We start from the raw sequence: 16,711 nt of genomic DNA, 5'->3' as shown, positions 1-16,711 counted from the left end.
GTGTTAGCCCACACTTATGAAGTATCCCAAACCATAATGAAGCTACTCGAGAATTTCATGGCCTTATCCAATTAAATTCAGAACTGTGCTCTGTAATGCAGTCCATATAACATATTAAGCCAGACATACAAGAACATGTCTATAATCTCAGCAGTTGGGATTGGGATTCAGATGATCAGAAGTTTGAGGTCTTTCTTAGCTTTAGAGAGAGTTTGAAGCTAGCCTGGGCTATATGAGACCCTGCCTCAAAGAAAAATAAATGGTCATGCTTTTGGAATAAACAATATGTGTTAGGAAAAAGGTTGAAAAATCGTAAATGATGGAGAATTCTTGCAGTAATTTTCTAGATGGAAAGAACCATCACCTGGCCAGCATATTAATACTTTCTTCTTGTTAGAATGTGGAGCCCGTCCAGACCTTATAACACTGTCAGAAGAGAGAATCATTGGAGGCACTCTAGCCGAGACAGGTGACTGGCCCTGGCAAGTCAGTCTACAGCTCAATAATGTCCACCACTGTGGAGGTATCCTGATCAGTAATTCATGGGTCCTGACAGCAGCTCACTGCTTCAGAAGGTGAGTCCACAGCTACTTTTCCATCTGAGAATAATTAGGAAAGACAGATACATGAAGACTCCACCCACGACCCCTAGGACTAAACTTGATCTGATTGACACCTAAATAATGGAAATTATTTCTGAGTCTTTTCTTTTTTATCCATGGAAGCAAAATTGTCTTTTCTCCTTGTTTGCTGATAGTTCTCTTATTCAAATGACAGTGCTCCATCACTGCAAAGGAAAAAAAAAAGGATCACACACTAGAGTGCTTAATTTAAATCCTTGTTATAAAAGTGTATAAAATTTACATCACTTCTTTCTGGTTTCAAACTAGGAACAACACTATTATCTAAGTTAACTTGTAGGACTGGTTACAATATTGTTTTAAAAAATGTTAAGTTGTTGTGGTCCAGACTGGAGAAGTGATCCATTGGTTAAAAGCACTTGTTCCTCTTTCAGAGAATCCAGGTTCAGTTTTCAGCACCCACATGGTGGCTCTAGTTCCACAGCATGCAACACTCTTTTCTGACCTCTACAGGCACCAGACATGCATGTGCTGCACATACGTGTGTTCAGGGAAAACATTCATACTCATCAAATTAAATTAATAAGATAATTTTTAATTTTTTTGTTGTAAAGAATTTTCATATTATATCACAGAAGCTAATAAGTAGACTGATGGTCGGCCTAGAGACTACAAAATCCCACTAATTGAATTTTCCAAAATTGATTTAATGCCTATATGGAACACAGTAAGATGCATCATAGAAGCACCAAGGACAAACAGAGCAGTACCACTGCTTCTGAGTGGTTAAATTAGGCCACTGACAACTAGACATTTGGAGTGACTGCAGGCTGACTTACACTAGGCTAAGTGACTGCTGGAGAGTAACTGTGCAAACTTACTCTGTTGGTACAAGGTGAAGCTCACTCTGCTCCTAATTTTTTGTGTGTTCAACATGATGAAATCCTCTAGTTTTAGACATATGTTGGCACTGGGCATCCAAGGCTTTAAAAATTTGGGGTAACTAAATTAAAAAAAAAAACCCAGAGAAGTAAATCCAGATGTGCTCCTAACCACATCTCTTCTCAGTCTTTTCCAATTAGTAAAATACAGCATCCTTATCATATATACAAATTCATTCACAGTCAACTCAGTCCAAAACTGTTTTCAAAAGTGTGCACCTAAGCTCAGGCTTGCAGCATTTTTCTCATCTGGCTCTTTTTACACCTCCCCATTTATGAACCTCTATCTCAAGTTGCTGTTTTTCCCTAAAATGCCTTCCTTTCCAAATCCCCATTTGTTCATCTTGGGATTCTTTGGGATAGTCACAATTCCAAAGACATGCTCTTGAGATCTGAGAGCCCTGTCTCTTATGACAGTGTTTTTTACAGGACCGTTTAATAAATGAAGAGAAAATAAACACGAACACAACTAGCATGCAGTTTCTGAGCAAAGGTTCTAGGAAACCTCACTTTTTTTTTCTAATTTTTTCTGCTGCTGTTTTATAGCTCAATGTCGGTGAATAAATTTGAAATTTATTTGAGAGATCCCCTTAAAAATCCTATGATTCTGGTTTGAACAAGCATAATTGCTGCAGCATTTCAAATAACACAGGGAACAAAATTCATAAAACCATTTCAGTCATCAATGCCATTTGAAATGCCCAACAGTGTGACATCACTGGTTTTCAGTCACACCCTTAGTGTGGAAACCAGAAGTGTAACGGCTGGACTTAGCAGACGTTTAGTGTAATTGAGGATGCGCTAGAAACAGAATTAGATCTGTATTTTGTTAGAACCGAGGTATCAAAAACCAAGGACAGGATGTCACTGTCTTGAAAGGTATAACCACAAGTATCAACAATGAATACCAAAGCATTGCAGGAAACATCTTTTAATTTTGCCACCACAAAACTACTCATCACCTCGTGGATCCACCAGAGCTGAAAAACTATATGGACCATGTCCCGGTATCCTCTCTAGTGATCCGATTATCACTGAGAACCATGAGCAGGGCCTTGTTGAGGGATAGCCACCCTTACATCCAGGTACATGGATGTGATGAGGCTACTGAAGATTATTCTGTTGTCATCTCCTCATGGTATTGTCTTACTTTGCATGGCAATTTCTTACTTTTCTCAATAATCTTCGCTGTTTTCTGATAGTATACTTGTCTCTTTGACTAGTGTATTAAATTCCTAAAGGATAGAAATCATACATTGTTTAGTATTTTATTCCCAGAGACTTTCCTCATACAAACTAGGCAGCCATGGATGGTTGAGCTATGAATGGAGAGAATTATAACTATTCAGTGACAGTTCACTTTGTTCCAAACACCATGCTTGGTATGCTTCTTTTATTTCATTAGTGCTTCATAGTCAATCACATTTTATAACCTGGGGAATGAGGTACTAAGTTGGCATAATTATAATGATGCTAATTTGCTGCAGAGATTAGATTTACATGTAAATGCTCATATTCATTTTCATTTGTCTTTACAGTTTATAACTGGGGTTCATTCATGTGTAATCAAGAACTTCTTACACATATAATATTGAGTTTTTAGCAAATTTCTGAAAACACTTAAATTATCATTTAATTGCATTTTGCTTCTCTTCAGTCTGAGGAGCAATATTAAGTTAAACAACTTGAAAACACTTATTTTCATCAGGATGCAAAAGACCTCCTTTAAGTTATAGGTTTTTTTTTTTTCTTCTCCCATTCTTAGATCCCACTTTTAACTACCCTAATTCCACTCAGTAGCCTTACTGGACCTAATATGTTTGAAATATTTCTAAATGTTCACACACCTGTTAAACCTATAGTTACTTCTGTATATATGTGCTTTTGATTTATGACAACAGCAGATTGTAAAGTTCTATTTGTTCTTTATGGTTTCCACTTAATCATGGGAATTTCCATCTGTTTGAACCACTGCTGCACATGAATCCACCATAAGCAGTTATCATATTTACCTCATCTACTAGGTTGCTGTCATTTCCCACTGCCACAAAGAACACATGCCCCAGACATACACAAGTACATACACACAAAGGAATGCTATCAATAAGTCTTTAGAATTTTTTCTGATACGTACCCAAAAGTAGATATGCAATGTGATAAATATACCATAAAGATTTCCAAATGTTTAGTTTGACCATAAATACAAGAAATCCAACTTTCTGCCTAACCAACACTTGGTAATATGCTCTTGCTCAATTTTTTTATCATTTTTATTAATATATATTAGTTATTCATTACTGTAACTTTTATTGCCTGATAACCAGTGGGTTTGAGCACCTCTTCTTATATCTAGGAGGTGTTTAGGCCTCCCTTTCCATGAATTTCCCATTAATATTCCATGCCCATTCTACAATGACTTCCCATACCATTTACTATTGATATACAGGTATTATTGTCTAGCCTTCAAAGCTTGTAGACATTATCTGGGAATAGTGACACCACTTGGAATGCAGAGACAAAAGAATCTGGAGTTCAAGGTGGTCCTCAGCCATATAGCAAGTTTTAAGCAAGCCTGGGATATATGGGACCATTTTAAAAATTCAAATACTAAGCATTACCAGTACTTTCTTGTGGTTTCTCATTTACCTCATAAACTTGTATACATTTTATTTAATTTTGATTTAATAAAGCTTACCCATTTTTTTTTATCTTACATACGTGTCTTCAGGGTAAACCTAAAAAACTATAGTTCCCAAGCTACAATAATAATTCCCTACATTTTATGTTAGGAAATTATCTCTCTTTATATACATATACATACATTTACACACTATAGACATCAATGTATCAAATTGAGTACAGAATAATCATTCATCAATTAACAAGAAAAATGGCCTTCAACCTCACCACTCTTTGAATAGATCTTCCTTCTCAAAACAAGAGAAAAAAAACAATTATCAAAGGGAATGAATTTCAAAGGATAATGATTTCAGAATTCTTTGTTGCTTGAATGGGACTATCAGAGAAGAAGAAACCATAACATTCCCCATATACTGGTTATCATTAACTGTAGTGTTAGGATACACTCACTGAGATAGAAAAAGGCAAGATAATTTATTACTCCAAGATGTGTTTTCCAAAACTCTTTCTCTGTATCGTTAGAATAAAATGGCCATTTAAGCTGCTAGTAAGGAGTTCGATACTGCTATGAGATTACAGTTCAGGAAAATGCATCAATGAGATGTTGGTGGTAAATTCAAAACACATTATATGAAATTCTCAAAGACCTAATATAATTAAAATCCAAGCCAAATACAAATATATGAAGTGCTTGTGAGTCCTCTACTTAAAAGCATGTTTTTGTTTTGTTTTTAGCTACCCTAATCCTCTACAATGGACTGCCACCTTTGGTGTTTCTACAATACGTCCTCTTTTAAGAGTGAGAGTAAGGGCTATTATAGCCCATAACAATTACAGACCGACAACTCGTGATAATGATATTGCAGTTATACAACTTGAGAGACCTATCACCTTTAGCAGAAATATCCATAGGGTGTGTCTCCCAGCTCCAACCCAAAGTATCATACCTGGTTCTATTGCATATGTCACAGGATGGGGATCGCTCACTTATGGAGGTAAGTGTCTCTGGAAAATAAAACAGCTTAATGACAAATCTTCTGTTATTTGTTACAATGTAAATTTGTTTTTGAGTTTTGACACAGGGTCTTACTTTAATCCAGGCTGGCTTAGAATTCATTATGTAGCCCAGGCTAGCCTCAAATTCATAATCCTCTGCTTCAGCCTCCCAAATGATGGGAATACAGGCATGTACCACTATGTCCAACTTTGTAAATTTTTAGGTATGGAAACAGCCTGAGAATAGCCTCTAATACTGAATCATCTATATCTGGTTATCCCTGACTCTAGCTACAGCTGCTGCCTCAGGAATGTAAAACAATCAATATGCTTAGAAACCATAGAGAATTCTAGACAGAGAACTTCTATAACAGGAAAATGTGAAAGAAAGGAATGCAGAAACATAAGTGTAGGGACCTTAAAGTCAGCTCAAGACAACCCAAGACTAAGTTTTCAGCACAAAGGAGATTTATTTGTCCCAAAGGGGCAGAGGACAGGGATAAGGGACAAAGACAGGAGATAGAGTATGAGAGAGAAGGAGAAAGGAACAGGGAGAGGGGAGAAAAGGGGTAAAGGAGAAGGTGAAGGTATATTTGTCCCAAAGGAACAAAGGACTGCTTCTGGATAGAGAGGGGACAGACATGGCCCGTAGGCAAATGGCTGTTAATAAAGATAAAATGGGAAACCCTGCATTAGATTAATTTTAATTGGGCATGTTCATTAAGGGGACATAAAGGGGACTTTTGATTGTTGGACTTCAATACTTTGATTGCTGAACTTTGGTAGTCAGCCTCAGGAGGAGGAAGTGGCCAAACAAGGGAATGGACCTTGGGGGCTAGCTTTAGGAATGTAATCTAACAGTTTTTTCAGCAAGGCAGAGGGAATGAGGGCGAAGAGCAAAGCCTGCCAGAGCCATGTTTGCCATGCTTGGCCTCACTAGAGTCCCTTCAATAAGTTTCTTATTGATATAGAAAGTCTATGCTTTTCTGTGAAGAAAAGGAAACTTAAAAAGATTACGACCTGGGGACTTTAACATCCCCTAAGGTACTGCCTTTAATTTACTCTGGGATAAAATGAATCCTGCAGCCACAGCAAGGAACTCCATGTAGAGAAAAATATTGATCAAATTTATTCACTGAATGAATAAAGTTGAAATTAAAATAAGCACCACAATTCAGTAGAAGAGCAACATTGGCAGTTTCCTTGGGCTATTACAACCATGGTAGTGATTATTTCTTCAGGGACTAACAAAAGTCTTAACTGTCCCAGAAAGTATTTCATTGTGTTCTTTTGACCCAAGTTGCTTGATACAATAGATAAATTTTATACTGGTCATGGAAAACTGTGACAGTGCTGTTCTGAGGGAACATTGATATTACAGATTAGTTCTTTAAGACCAAACTGACTTTTCTTTTGCTGCTAAATGTTCATCAATGTGCAGTCTTCTAATCCAAATTCCATCAGTGAATAATTTAAATAGTGTAAGTCAATTTTAACGTAAGTATTGGGGTATCACTGTTGTTGTTATGTTGGGTTTTTCATTTGTTTTTTGAGATGGGTTCTCATGGTAGCCCAGGTTGACCTCAAATTTACTACATAACTGGAGTTGATTTTGAACTCCTGATCCTTCTGTACTTACCTTCTAAATGTTGGGATTACAGGCATGTGTCACCACATACAACAATTTTTTTTATTAGCTCTAAGAGTATAAAAGAAAACATATCACAAACTCAAAAAGAAAAAGAAAAAAGAAACTGGTCTCCCAAAAGGAGTTATCCCTTCTCTCCCACAAGAATCTTTGCTCAGAGGAAACTCTTGTGTGTATTTTTGTTGCCTCCCTTTTAAAATAGATAATGTTTTGAGCATTTATTCATTCTCAAATTCAGCATAGAGTCATTAGTTCATATTTTCTGTTTCATTTCTGTTTTTATCCTAAATAGGTAACACAGTCACAGATCTACGGCAGGGACAGGTCAGAATAATAAGTACAGATGTTTGTAATGAACCAGCTGGTTACAGTGGAAGCGTCTTGCCTGGAATGATCTGTGCTGGAGTGCCTTCAGGTGCAGTGGATGCATGCCAGGTAAGTGCAAGACAACCTTATCGATGTCATCATCGAGAAGTTTATAGGCGTCCCGGGCATAAAGATAACAACAACTACAACACACAACCCTGATCCTCAAAAAAATGTATGCCCTTAATTATAGAGAAAGAATATTTTTTGAATCTCATCTATCATAAAAATATTAACTTTTAATTTTTAATTGCTATGAATGGTCAAATACAACATGGTGGATACATGTAAGGATAAAGTATGGAATGTTTCAAAATAGCTAAAAAATAAATTATGTTTTTATCACAAGGAACAATGTTAAGGTTTTGAAGTAGTAGAGATGTTAGCTAGCTTGATTTTAGTCTTCAGTATTGTACCCATAAATCACAGAATCATTTCCTATCCTACAAAGGTATATAATGATGAATTCACAATAAAAATAATCAGTTATTTCAGTTTATAAGTAATAGTTAATTTTTAAGTTAGACTGTTTTATTTGTAAACACTCCTCATTCTCAACCCAATTAATAAAAATACTATAACATGCAACCACCAAAAATATCTAATTTTTAAAGTACTTTAAAGATAGAAAATTTATACAATATCTTAGTTATTTGAATCACAAGAGAGCTTAAATGACATAAAATAAAATTTAACATTTAAAAATAACAGAAAAGGAAAAGAAAGAAGAGAAGAGGGAAATAGAGAGAAAGAAGGAAGAGGAGGGGAAAGGGGGAAAAGGAAAGGAAAAGGAGGGAAAAGAACTTTTTTTAGCCTGTAAAATTTTAAATTAAATGTCTAAAAACAAATGGTAAATGTACAATTGTCTCCTTAGAGTGATTAGTATAAATTTTAATATCAAACTTTTAATGAAACCAATGAAACTGAATAGGTTCCATTTCTTTGTCTAAAATTAAGCTAATGTAGTCACAGAAGCCAATAGTTAAACGTACTCTAGTTTCTTCAGGAATCTGCTACTGTTCTCCTCAATGAGCTGTCTGCAACATGATAAGGATTATTCTCCACCTCAAATGATGTTCTAGACATTGTTATCCAGTCAGTTCCTTGTTCTCCTTAAGTGAGATGTTTCTTGGCATGAAACCCTTGCCCACAGTCCATAACAACAAATTCTCAAGTTTCATAACGTTTTCTTCTTATTTTATGTTATTTTTACTCTATTTTTATGTAAGAATTTTTTATTCATTTTACATACTAGCCACAGCTCCCCTTCTCATCCCTCCTCCCACTCCCCCACCCAGCCTTACTCCCCCTAACCTCCCCCTCATTCGAAAGGGTATGGACTCCCATGGATTTTCCAAAGAACTCAACAGTCACAGAGTAACCCAGGTTGACAATTTCAGATCTACTGAACATATTGGTTACAACAGCTTGAGGGAATAACACAATAAAATGTTCTTTTCGGTTTCACTCTCTCATGCTTTCCCTCAGCTTTTGTATATACAAAATCTGCTCTTCATTTCAAGCAGACTCATGACATCACTATTGTGAAATTTTCCCTCGTTCCAATCCAATCCTCATTGATGGTTACTTGAAACACTCTAGCACACAGATTTTTCTGTCTCAAAAATGTAATAAATAAATAATATTTTACCTAAAAGTTTATGATATCAATTTCATACATTCACTCAAAAATACATCTATTCATGTCTGTGTAACATTCCTTGTGTTAATACAACTAGATGTTCTCTGCACTCATCAGGTTTAGAAACAAGAACACAAGTTCACACATCTGCCACTAGGCAGCAAAACTAACTAGGCACAATAAAAGTTACATGGCACTTGTAGTTAGCATTTGCTTATACATAGTGGATAAGCTACAGTTCAGAAAACTTTGTCAATATAATAGGAAAAATAGTATCAAAAGCATAACAACACAATACTGAGAACTAGTCAAATGGAACACAAATACATCATCCAAAGGAATGAAGTACCAGCCAGCTCCATGCAGTACTTGTCAAGCAAGCTGGTGACTCACATACTGACCTTTCTCTCCATCTAAACTATTAATTAAATAGGTATGGAAAAACTTAACTACTAAGATCAGTCAAATGAATAGCTAACTTTTCTAGACATACGTTTGGTAATAACAGCTGAGTTTTATTAGTACTGACTATACATCAAGCTGTGCCCAAAGTGCTTTGTGTGTTAAGATCACTTAAACTCATAAAAACATCATTTATTGATAAGAGAATTGCAGAGTTGTTAAAGAGCTTACTGGAGTTCACTTAGCTGTCAGGTGGAGGACTCAAACTCTGGCTATCTAGCTCCAGAATTCACAAAAATAACCCACAGTACAGTGTCTTCTAAATTTAACTCCCTAACCGGATTATTGCATGCATACATGGTTTTTAGGCATCTAGTGATGACCACTGGCTGGTAAGTATCTCATAAGAAATGCTCTGCTTACTGCCATAAAAATTTCTTTCCAATTATTCACCAAAAGAATACTGGCGGATGATTTACTGTGCATCAAGCATCGTACTGGGTAGTAAAGAAAGGTAGGTAAGCGACATGTCTATAAACTCATTCACTCAAAAGCTATTTTGGTAGCATCTCCTATGGGCTAGAGACCAAGGATGCAGCAGTGTCCAGAGCGAGGATGCTCCCTTCCCTGATGAACTTTCCAGCAGCACTGCTCACACAGACACTGGCCAAGTATCAACACGGTGTGCTAAAACAAGCAGAGCTGACCAGTGGGAATAAGCAAGACTTCATAAAAGATTGAAGAAGCAGCAACATAGATACCACAGAATATGAGGTCACAGCAAGAAACTAATAGAACCCCAAGACGGAAATACAAAGGAAAGCAGCAGGTCATAGAAGGCTACCTCAGGTGGAAGCCTGAGAAGAAGAGGAAGCAGCCAGGAAGTGACTGAAGGAAGGCTAGCTACTGAGCTTTACATCTTCTCAGCCTTGCTTGTATACTTGAAGGATTTCAGTATTTTTTTCCCCCATGTCTTATTACCTTTCAGAAAGACATAGGCTGGTATAATGGCTAGGACTCCATCTACTCCCAGAGAAATAAACTGAAGATTTCCATGTTGGTTTTTACATTTAAATAATCAATTGCTTTGTTTCCTTCAGGGTGATTCTGGTGGCCCACTGGTACAAGAAGACTCACGGCGGCTTTGGTTTGTGGTGGGGATTGTGAGCTGGGGATATCAGTGTGGCCTGCCAAATAAACCAGGCGTGTATACCCGAGTGACAACCTACCGAGACTGGATCAGACAGCAGACTGGGATCTAGTGCAGCAAAGGCAAAGGTTCTGTGCTGCGCGTATGCAAGTGTGCCTGCCCGACTCAGATGTCACAGCTTTGCTTTTCAACTGCAAAAGAAACGGGAAATGTCTCCTCTTAACATCCTAGTCTATAAATATGCCTTAACAAACAGTATTCAATATTTCTGTGTCGGCACGGAATTTTACTTTCTCAAGGAAAACCATGTGAACATTGCATTGTTTTGTGGCTAAATAAGAAAGGAAATATGTTAAACTAGCTATAGGATTAATAATTTTATTATAGGAACAATAAGCTGTAGTAGTGAGAAATTAGGCGCCTTGAGTAGAGGACCCTGGACAAGGAAGAAGGGTCAGGGGAGTTCTCTGGTGACGTCTCATTGAAGCTGGTAGTACGTAGAACGTAGGATTGTGTAAAAGAAGTCAGAGCATGTTATGAATAGAATAGCTGTGTGAGGATAGAGAAACAGTATCTGTTTAGAATGTCTGGATAGTTAATATTTTATAGAAAAAGTTAGTCCTAACATTAAATTTTGAAGCCACTGTACAAAAATTATAAAACCTGTAGGTAACCCAATTATTTGACAAGATCACGTTCCTATACAGATCTCCCAAGATGTTCTTAGTTATTGAACATCAGAGCTAAAACAGTTGTTTTCAAGTGAAACTAACAGACTTACAAGTAGTTTTAATGTTGAACTTTAATTTTACACGTTTTATCTACATAGAGAAGAGGACATATCTCCTCCATGGAGAAGTTGAGCGATGAATCCACACAGCCTGTTCTCAGCTATCTTTGCAACCACAAGGCTTGTTGGGAAGAAATTCCTACTACCAACTTCCTACAATTGGCATTATTTTTTAGAGTAACCTGACGCTCAACAGCAAAATTTAAGTAACAAATTAAAAGTTAGTGATGAGAAGAGGTAAAGAGCTGGTTTGTAAAGGCAAAGACTAAACAGTTGATATCAACAAATCTGTTCTGGAGACAGAAGGATCTCAGATCCACAGTCTCTCTGTCTTCCTTGTCTCTCTATGTGTTTATCTTTCTCTGTCTCTGTCTCTCTTGTCTCTCTGTGTGTTTAACTTTCTTTGTTCTGTCTCTGTCTCTCTCTCTCTTTCTCTCTATCACACACACACACACACACACACACACACACACACACACACACACACATATTCACTCACATATACAACCACAATCACCAAGGAGCACAAATTAAATAAAACTAAATAGAATAAATTAAAATCTAACGCCACAGCAATCTATATAGGCTGATTCACAAATGATCCAGGTTTCCCAGGTTCCCACTACAGCTAAGGCTTGGTTATGCATGATCACCTGTGTCTCACAGCTTCCCTCCAAAAGCTAATTCCTTATACCTGGAGATGAGAGAAGTTCAAGACAACACTATGAAAGCTTTTTGCTCTTCCTAAAGTAAATTGTGAGGTCTGGATTAAAGCAAACTCTTTGACAGAAAAGGATTTGAAAATGTAACTAACTCTTGGAAAATGCATACACAAATCTTGGGCATATTTTATTCCAAATAAACTTTTATAATCTTTTCTGCCTAATTATTTATGGAAGTTATGATTGCTGAAGGATGATCCAGAACAATTTATTTTAATTGGTTGTCTAGTAAGAGAACTTACAGCCAGACTCTAAAGGCTGGGCAAGTTCTTCCACCTATAATCAAGCTCTATAACTGAGGCAGCGTCCAGCTGGACACTCCCTTGGTGCATCCTGTGAAGACAGCATTAAACTGGTTATTTCAGAGCAAGCCTCAAGGGGAGGGTGTCTGTGCAAGAGTGTACGTGTTATTTGTGTGTGAGTGCACATATGTCATCACATAACAGATATGCTGTGTTTGTTCATATGCTAGAAGCTACTTCAAAGATAGCATTTATTTTTCAGAAATTAGAGCAAATACATTGAAGTGCTAAAATGTTATTTATCAAAATATATTTTTTTTATGAAGAGATATTTTAAAACCAAAGGAACATGTGCAGACGGGTTGAGAAAGCTCCTCTCTCTCTCTCTCTCTCTCTCTCTCTCTCTCTCTCTCTCTCTCTCTCTCTCTCTCTTAGTTGCTGATAGATTCCAGGTAACAGAGATCTAAGTGACTTCACGAAACTGTGTGAACATTTACAGAGACATAGTGATTTATAAATTCTTGCAAACCTTAACAATTCTTACTGAATTCTTAAAGAAATTTCTCAGGATCATAATTGAGTTTCAGAATTATTAGTGCTAAGAAAAACCCAATGTAATATATACAATCATACATATTAACCAATTTTAACAATAAAAAAATGAGTATTTGAGTATTTGATATTCAAACTGGGGTTAAAATAGTGAACATCACTAATGAAAAGATAAATAATCTAAGAAAGCTTAGAGTAAACAATTGACTATAAAGTGGATTATTTTACATCTCAATTTCACAGTGTAGCTTGCTCATTTAATAAATGTATTAAGCCCTACTTCTACTTCCCTCCATCTTTCTGAGGCATGAATGAAACAAAAGCAAATTACTCCTTGCTCTTAAGATACTCAGGCAATAATGACATGCATGTTGTGTAATATAATGTAATTAGTAAAAATAAAGAATAGCACATTTATGTTAAAAATAGCAAGATAATGGGAAAGACAATAGAACTAGTAGAAAATATAATTATTTTATAGTAAAATGAAAGTTAATCTTCTGGAGCACCCATATGCCATAAACCATGATAACTACCTCTGTACCAGGAAAGGGGAACTGGTAACATTACAGAATGTATGTCCACATCTGGAACAGGATCTAACCTTCACTCTTCATTTCCCTTTTTCCTCATTTACTAACCATGAAATGATTCAGAACCCTATATATATTTTCCTTTCTATATTTGTTTTACATTCTTTTTTTTTTTTAAATTTATTTTAATTTATTTTGCAATACAATTCAGTTCTACATATCAGTCACGGATTCCCTTGTTCTCCCCCCTCCCGTCCCCCTCACCTTCCCCCCAACGCCCCCCCCCCCCATTCCCATCTCCTCCAGGGCAAAGCCTTCCCCACAGACTGAGGTCAACCTGGTAGACTCAGTCCAGGTAGGTCTAGTCCCCTCCTCCCAGGCCGAGCCAAACAATCCTGCATAGGCCCCAGGTTTCAAACAGCCAACTCATGCAATGAGCACAAGATCTGGTCCCACTGCCTGGATGCCTCCCAAACAGATCAAGCCAATCAACTGTCTCACCCATTCAGAGGGCCTGATCCAGTGTGGACCCCTCAGCCATTGGTTCATAGTTCATGTGTTTCCATTCATTTGGCTATTTGTCCCTGTGCTTTATCCAACCTTGGTCTCAACAATTCTCGCTCATATAAACCCTCCTCATTCTCGTTGATTGGACTCCCAGAGATCCACCCAGGGCCTAGTCATGGATCTCTGCATCCAGATCCCTCAGTAGTTGGATGAGGTTTCTAGCACAACAATTAGGGTGTTTGGCCATCCCATCACCAGAGTAGGTCAGTTCGGGCTGTCTCTCGACCATTGCCGGCAGTCTGTTGTGTGGGTATCTTTGTGGATTTCTGTGGGCCTCTCTAGCACTTTGCTTCTTCCTGTTCTCATGTGGTCTTCATTTACCATGGTCTCCTATTCCTTGTTCTCCCTCTCTGTTGTTGATCCAGCTGGGATCTCCCGCTCCCCCAAGCTCTCTTTCCCTCGACCCTCGCCTTTCATTACCCCCACTCATGTCCAGGCTGTTCATGTAGATCTCATTCCATTTCTCTGTCATTGGGCGATCCCTGTGTCTTTCTTGGGGTCCTGTTTTCCGGGTAGCCTCCCTGGTGATGTGAGTAGCAGACAATTCATCCTTGTTTCATGTCTAGTATCCTGCTATGAGTGAGTACATACCATGTTTGTCTTTCTGAGTCTGGGTTACCTCACTCAGGATGATTTTTTCTAGATCCATCCATTTGTCTGCAAACCTCATGATGCCATTGTTTTTTTCTGCTGAGTAGTATTCCATTGTGTATATGTACCACATTTTGTTTATCCATTCTTCAGTTGAAGGGCATCTGGGTTGTTTCCATGTTCTGGCTATTACAAACAATGCTGATATGAACATAGCTGAACAAGTGCTCTTATGGTGTGGTTGAGCATTTCTTGGGTATATGCCCAAGAGTGGTATAGCTGGATCTTGGGGGAGATTGATTCCCAATTTTCTAAGAAAGCGCCATATTGATTTCCAAAGTGGTTGTACAAGGTTGCATTCCCACCAGCAGTGGAGGAGAGTTCCCCTAGCTCCACATCCTCTCCAGCATAAGGTGTCTTCAGTGTTTTTGATCTTAGCCATTCTGACAGGCGTAAGGTGGTATCTCAGAGTTGTTTTGATTTGCATTTCCCTGATGATTAGGGATGATGAGCAATTCCTTAAATGTCTTTCGGCCATTTGAGTTTCCTCTGTTGAGAATTCTCTGTTTAGTTCTATAGCCCATTTCTTAATTGGACTGTTGGGCATTTTGATGTCTAATTTCTTGAGTTCCTTATATATTCTGGATATCAGTCCTCTGTCAGATGTGGGGTTGGTGAAGATCTTTTCCCATTCTGTAGGCTGTCGCTTTGCCTTGTTGACCGTATCCTTTGCTCTACAAAAGCTTCTCAGTTTCAAGAGGTCCCATTGATTGATTGTTTCTCTCAGAGTCTGTGCTACTGGTGTTCTATTTAGGAAGTAGTCTCCAATGCCAATGCGTTCAAGACTACTTCCTACTTTCTCTTCTAGCAGGTTCAGAGTAGCTGGATTTATGTTGAGGTCCTTGATCCACTTGGACTTAAGTTTTGTGCACGGTGATAGATATGGATCTATTTGCAGCCTTCTACATGTTGATATCCAGTTTTGCCAGCACCATTTGTTGAAGATGCTTTCTTTTTTCCATTGTGCACTTTTGGCTTCTTTGTCAAAAATTATATGTTCATAGGTGTGCGGATTAATGTCAGGGTCTTCAATTCGATTCCATTGGTCCACATGTTTTACATTCTTACTTAATTAAAAACTCAAAAACAAACTCTGAGCTGGAGATATGAATCAAGGAATAAACTGTTTTCTGTGTCTGCATTTGATCCTGAGTTCAATCCCAAGAAACCACATTTTAAAAAAATGAGTTTGGGGTATGTGCTTGCAACCCCAGCACTGAACAGGCAGATACAGGTGACCTCTGGGTCTCACTAACCAGGCAGCCCAACTGAATTGGTGAGCCCTGGGTCCCAGTGAGAGATTCTGCCTCCAAAACATCAATATGGATGTCATTTAAGGAACAGCACCAAGGCCTCAACATGCATGCACATACATGTGCATGTATACTCACACACAAGGAGCATGCATATACACACACAAGCTAAATTTGTTCTATCACTAAACAATTAGTTTGCATAATCTTCTAAAGGAAAAACATTTCTTAATTCTGGTGGTTCACTTCAGTGAAAAAGCAGCTTTCTTGAAGAATGAAGTTCATTTTCATGAAATATTGTTCAACAAAGACTGAATGATTGCATGAAGAAATATTGAGGAAATTTCTGGGATTAGTTAGATTTAAGATCAGGTAATTTCCAAAATCTTATGTCAATCTAAGAGGCTACCAAAAATAAGCAACTAGTTTTTAGTTTTAGGAACATCTATGCAATTTAAAAAATTGCTAAATACTGGGAGCATTTATATGTGTGCTTTATCTAGCTGACAACCATAAAACAAAAATAAATCATCTATGAAATCAAACTAGTCAGAATCGTGATTAAATGGTACAAAGCTTCTGAGAATAATTAACCAATATCTGACTGAGATGGTACCCATTCCCAACACTGCTTGGATGGCCAAGAAACTGAGACTAGGGGGAAAACCAAATACTATGTTCTGCTAAGAGATCATGACAATTACAAGGCTCCTAATGACATTCTGCTATACTCATAGATCAGTACCTTCCTCAGCCATCATCAGAGAAGCTTCCTTCAGCAGCAGATGGGAACAAAAGCAGAGACCCACACCTATACAATATGCAAAGAGCAAGAGACCTTAGAACACTCAGCCCTAAAAGAGATGACTCCACCAAATTTTCAGCCCCAGGGCTCAGAAAATTCTGTGGAAGAGGAGGCAGAAAAAGTCTAAGAGTCAGGGTACATGGAGGGTACCAAGGAATCAAGGCCTTCTGCACACAATAGGGTTGGCAAACACATGAACTCAGAGAGACTGTGGCAGCAAGCCCAGGGCC

General features: G+C 37.7%; 1 protein-coding gene across 1 annotated transcript in view; it reads left to right on the top strand.

Annotated features, from left to right (window-relative positions):
* The window catches only part of LOC128108775 (transmembrane protease serine 11D-like), a 63,950-nt gene extending 53,472 nt beyond the window's left edge, over window positions 1-10,478 (top strand). Inside the window, exons 8-11 of the mRNA XM_052735819.1 lie at window positions 398-575; window positions 4,898-5,157; window positions 7,099-7,241; window positions 10,317-10,478. Coding sequence (XP_052591779.1) covers window positions 398-575; window positions 4,898-5,157; window positions 7,099-7,241; window positions 10,317-10,478 — 743 coding nt within the window. The remainder of the gene's footprint in view (window positions 1-397; window positions 576-4,897; window positions 5,158-7,098; window positions 7,242-10,316) is intronic.
* Window positions 10,479-16,711: the final 6,233 nt, after the last annotated feature.

Source organism: Peromyscus californicus, unplaced genomic scaffold (genome assembly GCF_007827085.1).
Source record: "Peromyscus californicus insignis strain IS unplaced genomic scaffold, ASM782708v3 Scaffold_13__1_contigs__length_99412109, whole genome shotgun sequence".
NCBI lineage: Eukaryota > Metazoa > Chordata > Mammalia > Rodentia > Cricetidae > Peromyscus > Peromyscus californicus.
The sequence above is the reverse complement of the archived record's forward strand: the minus strand, read 5'-3'. Positions and strand labels throughout refer to the sequence as shown.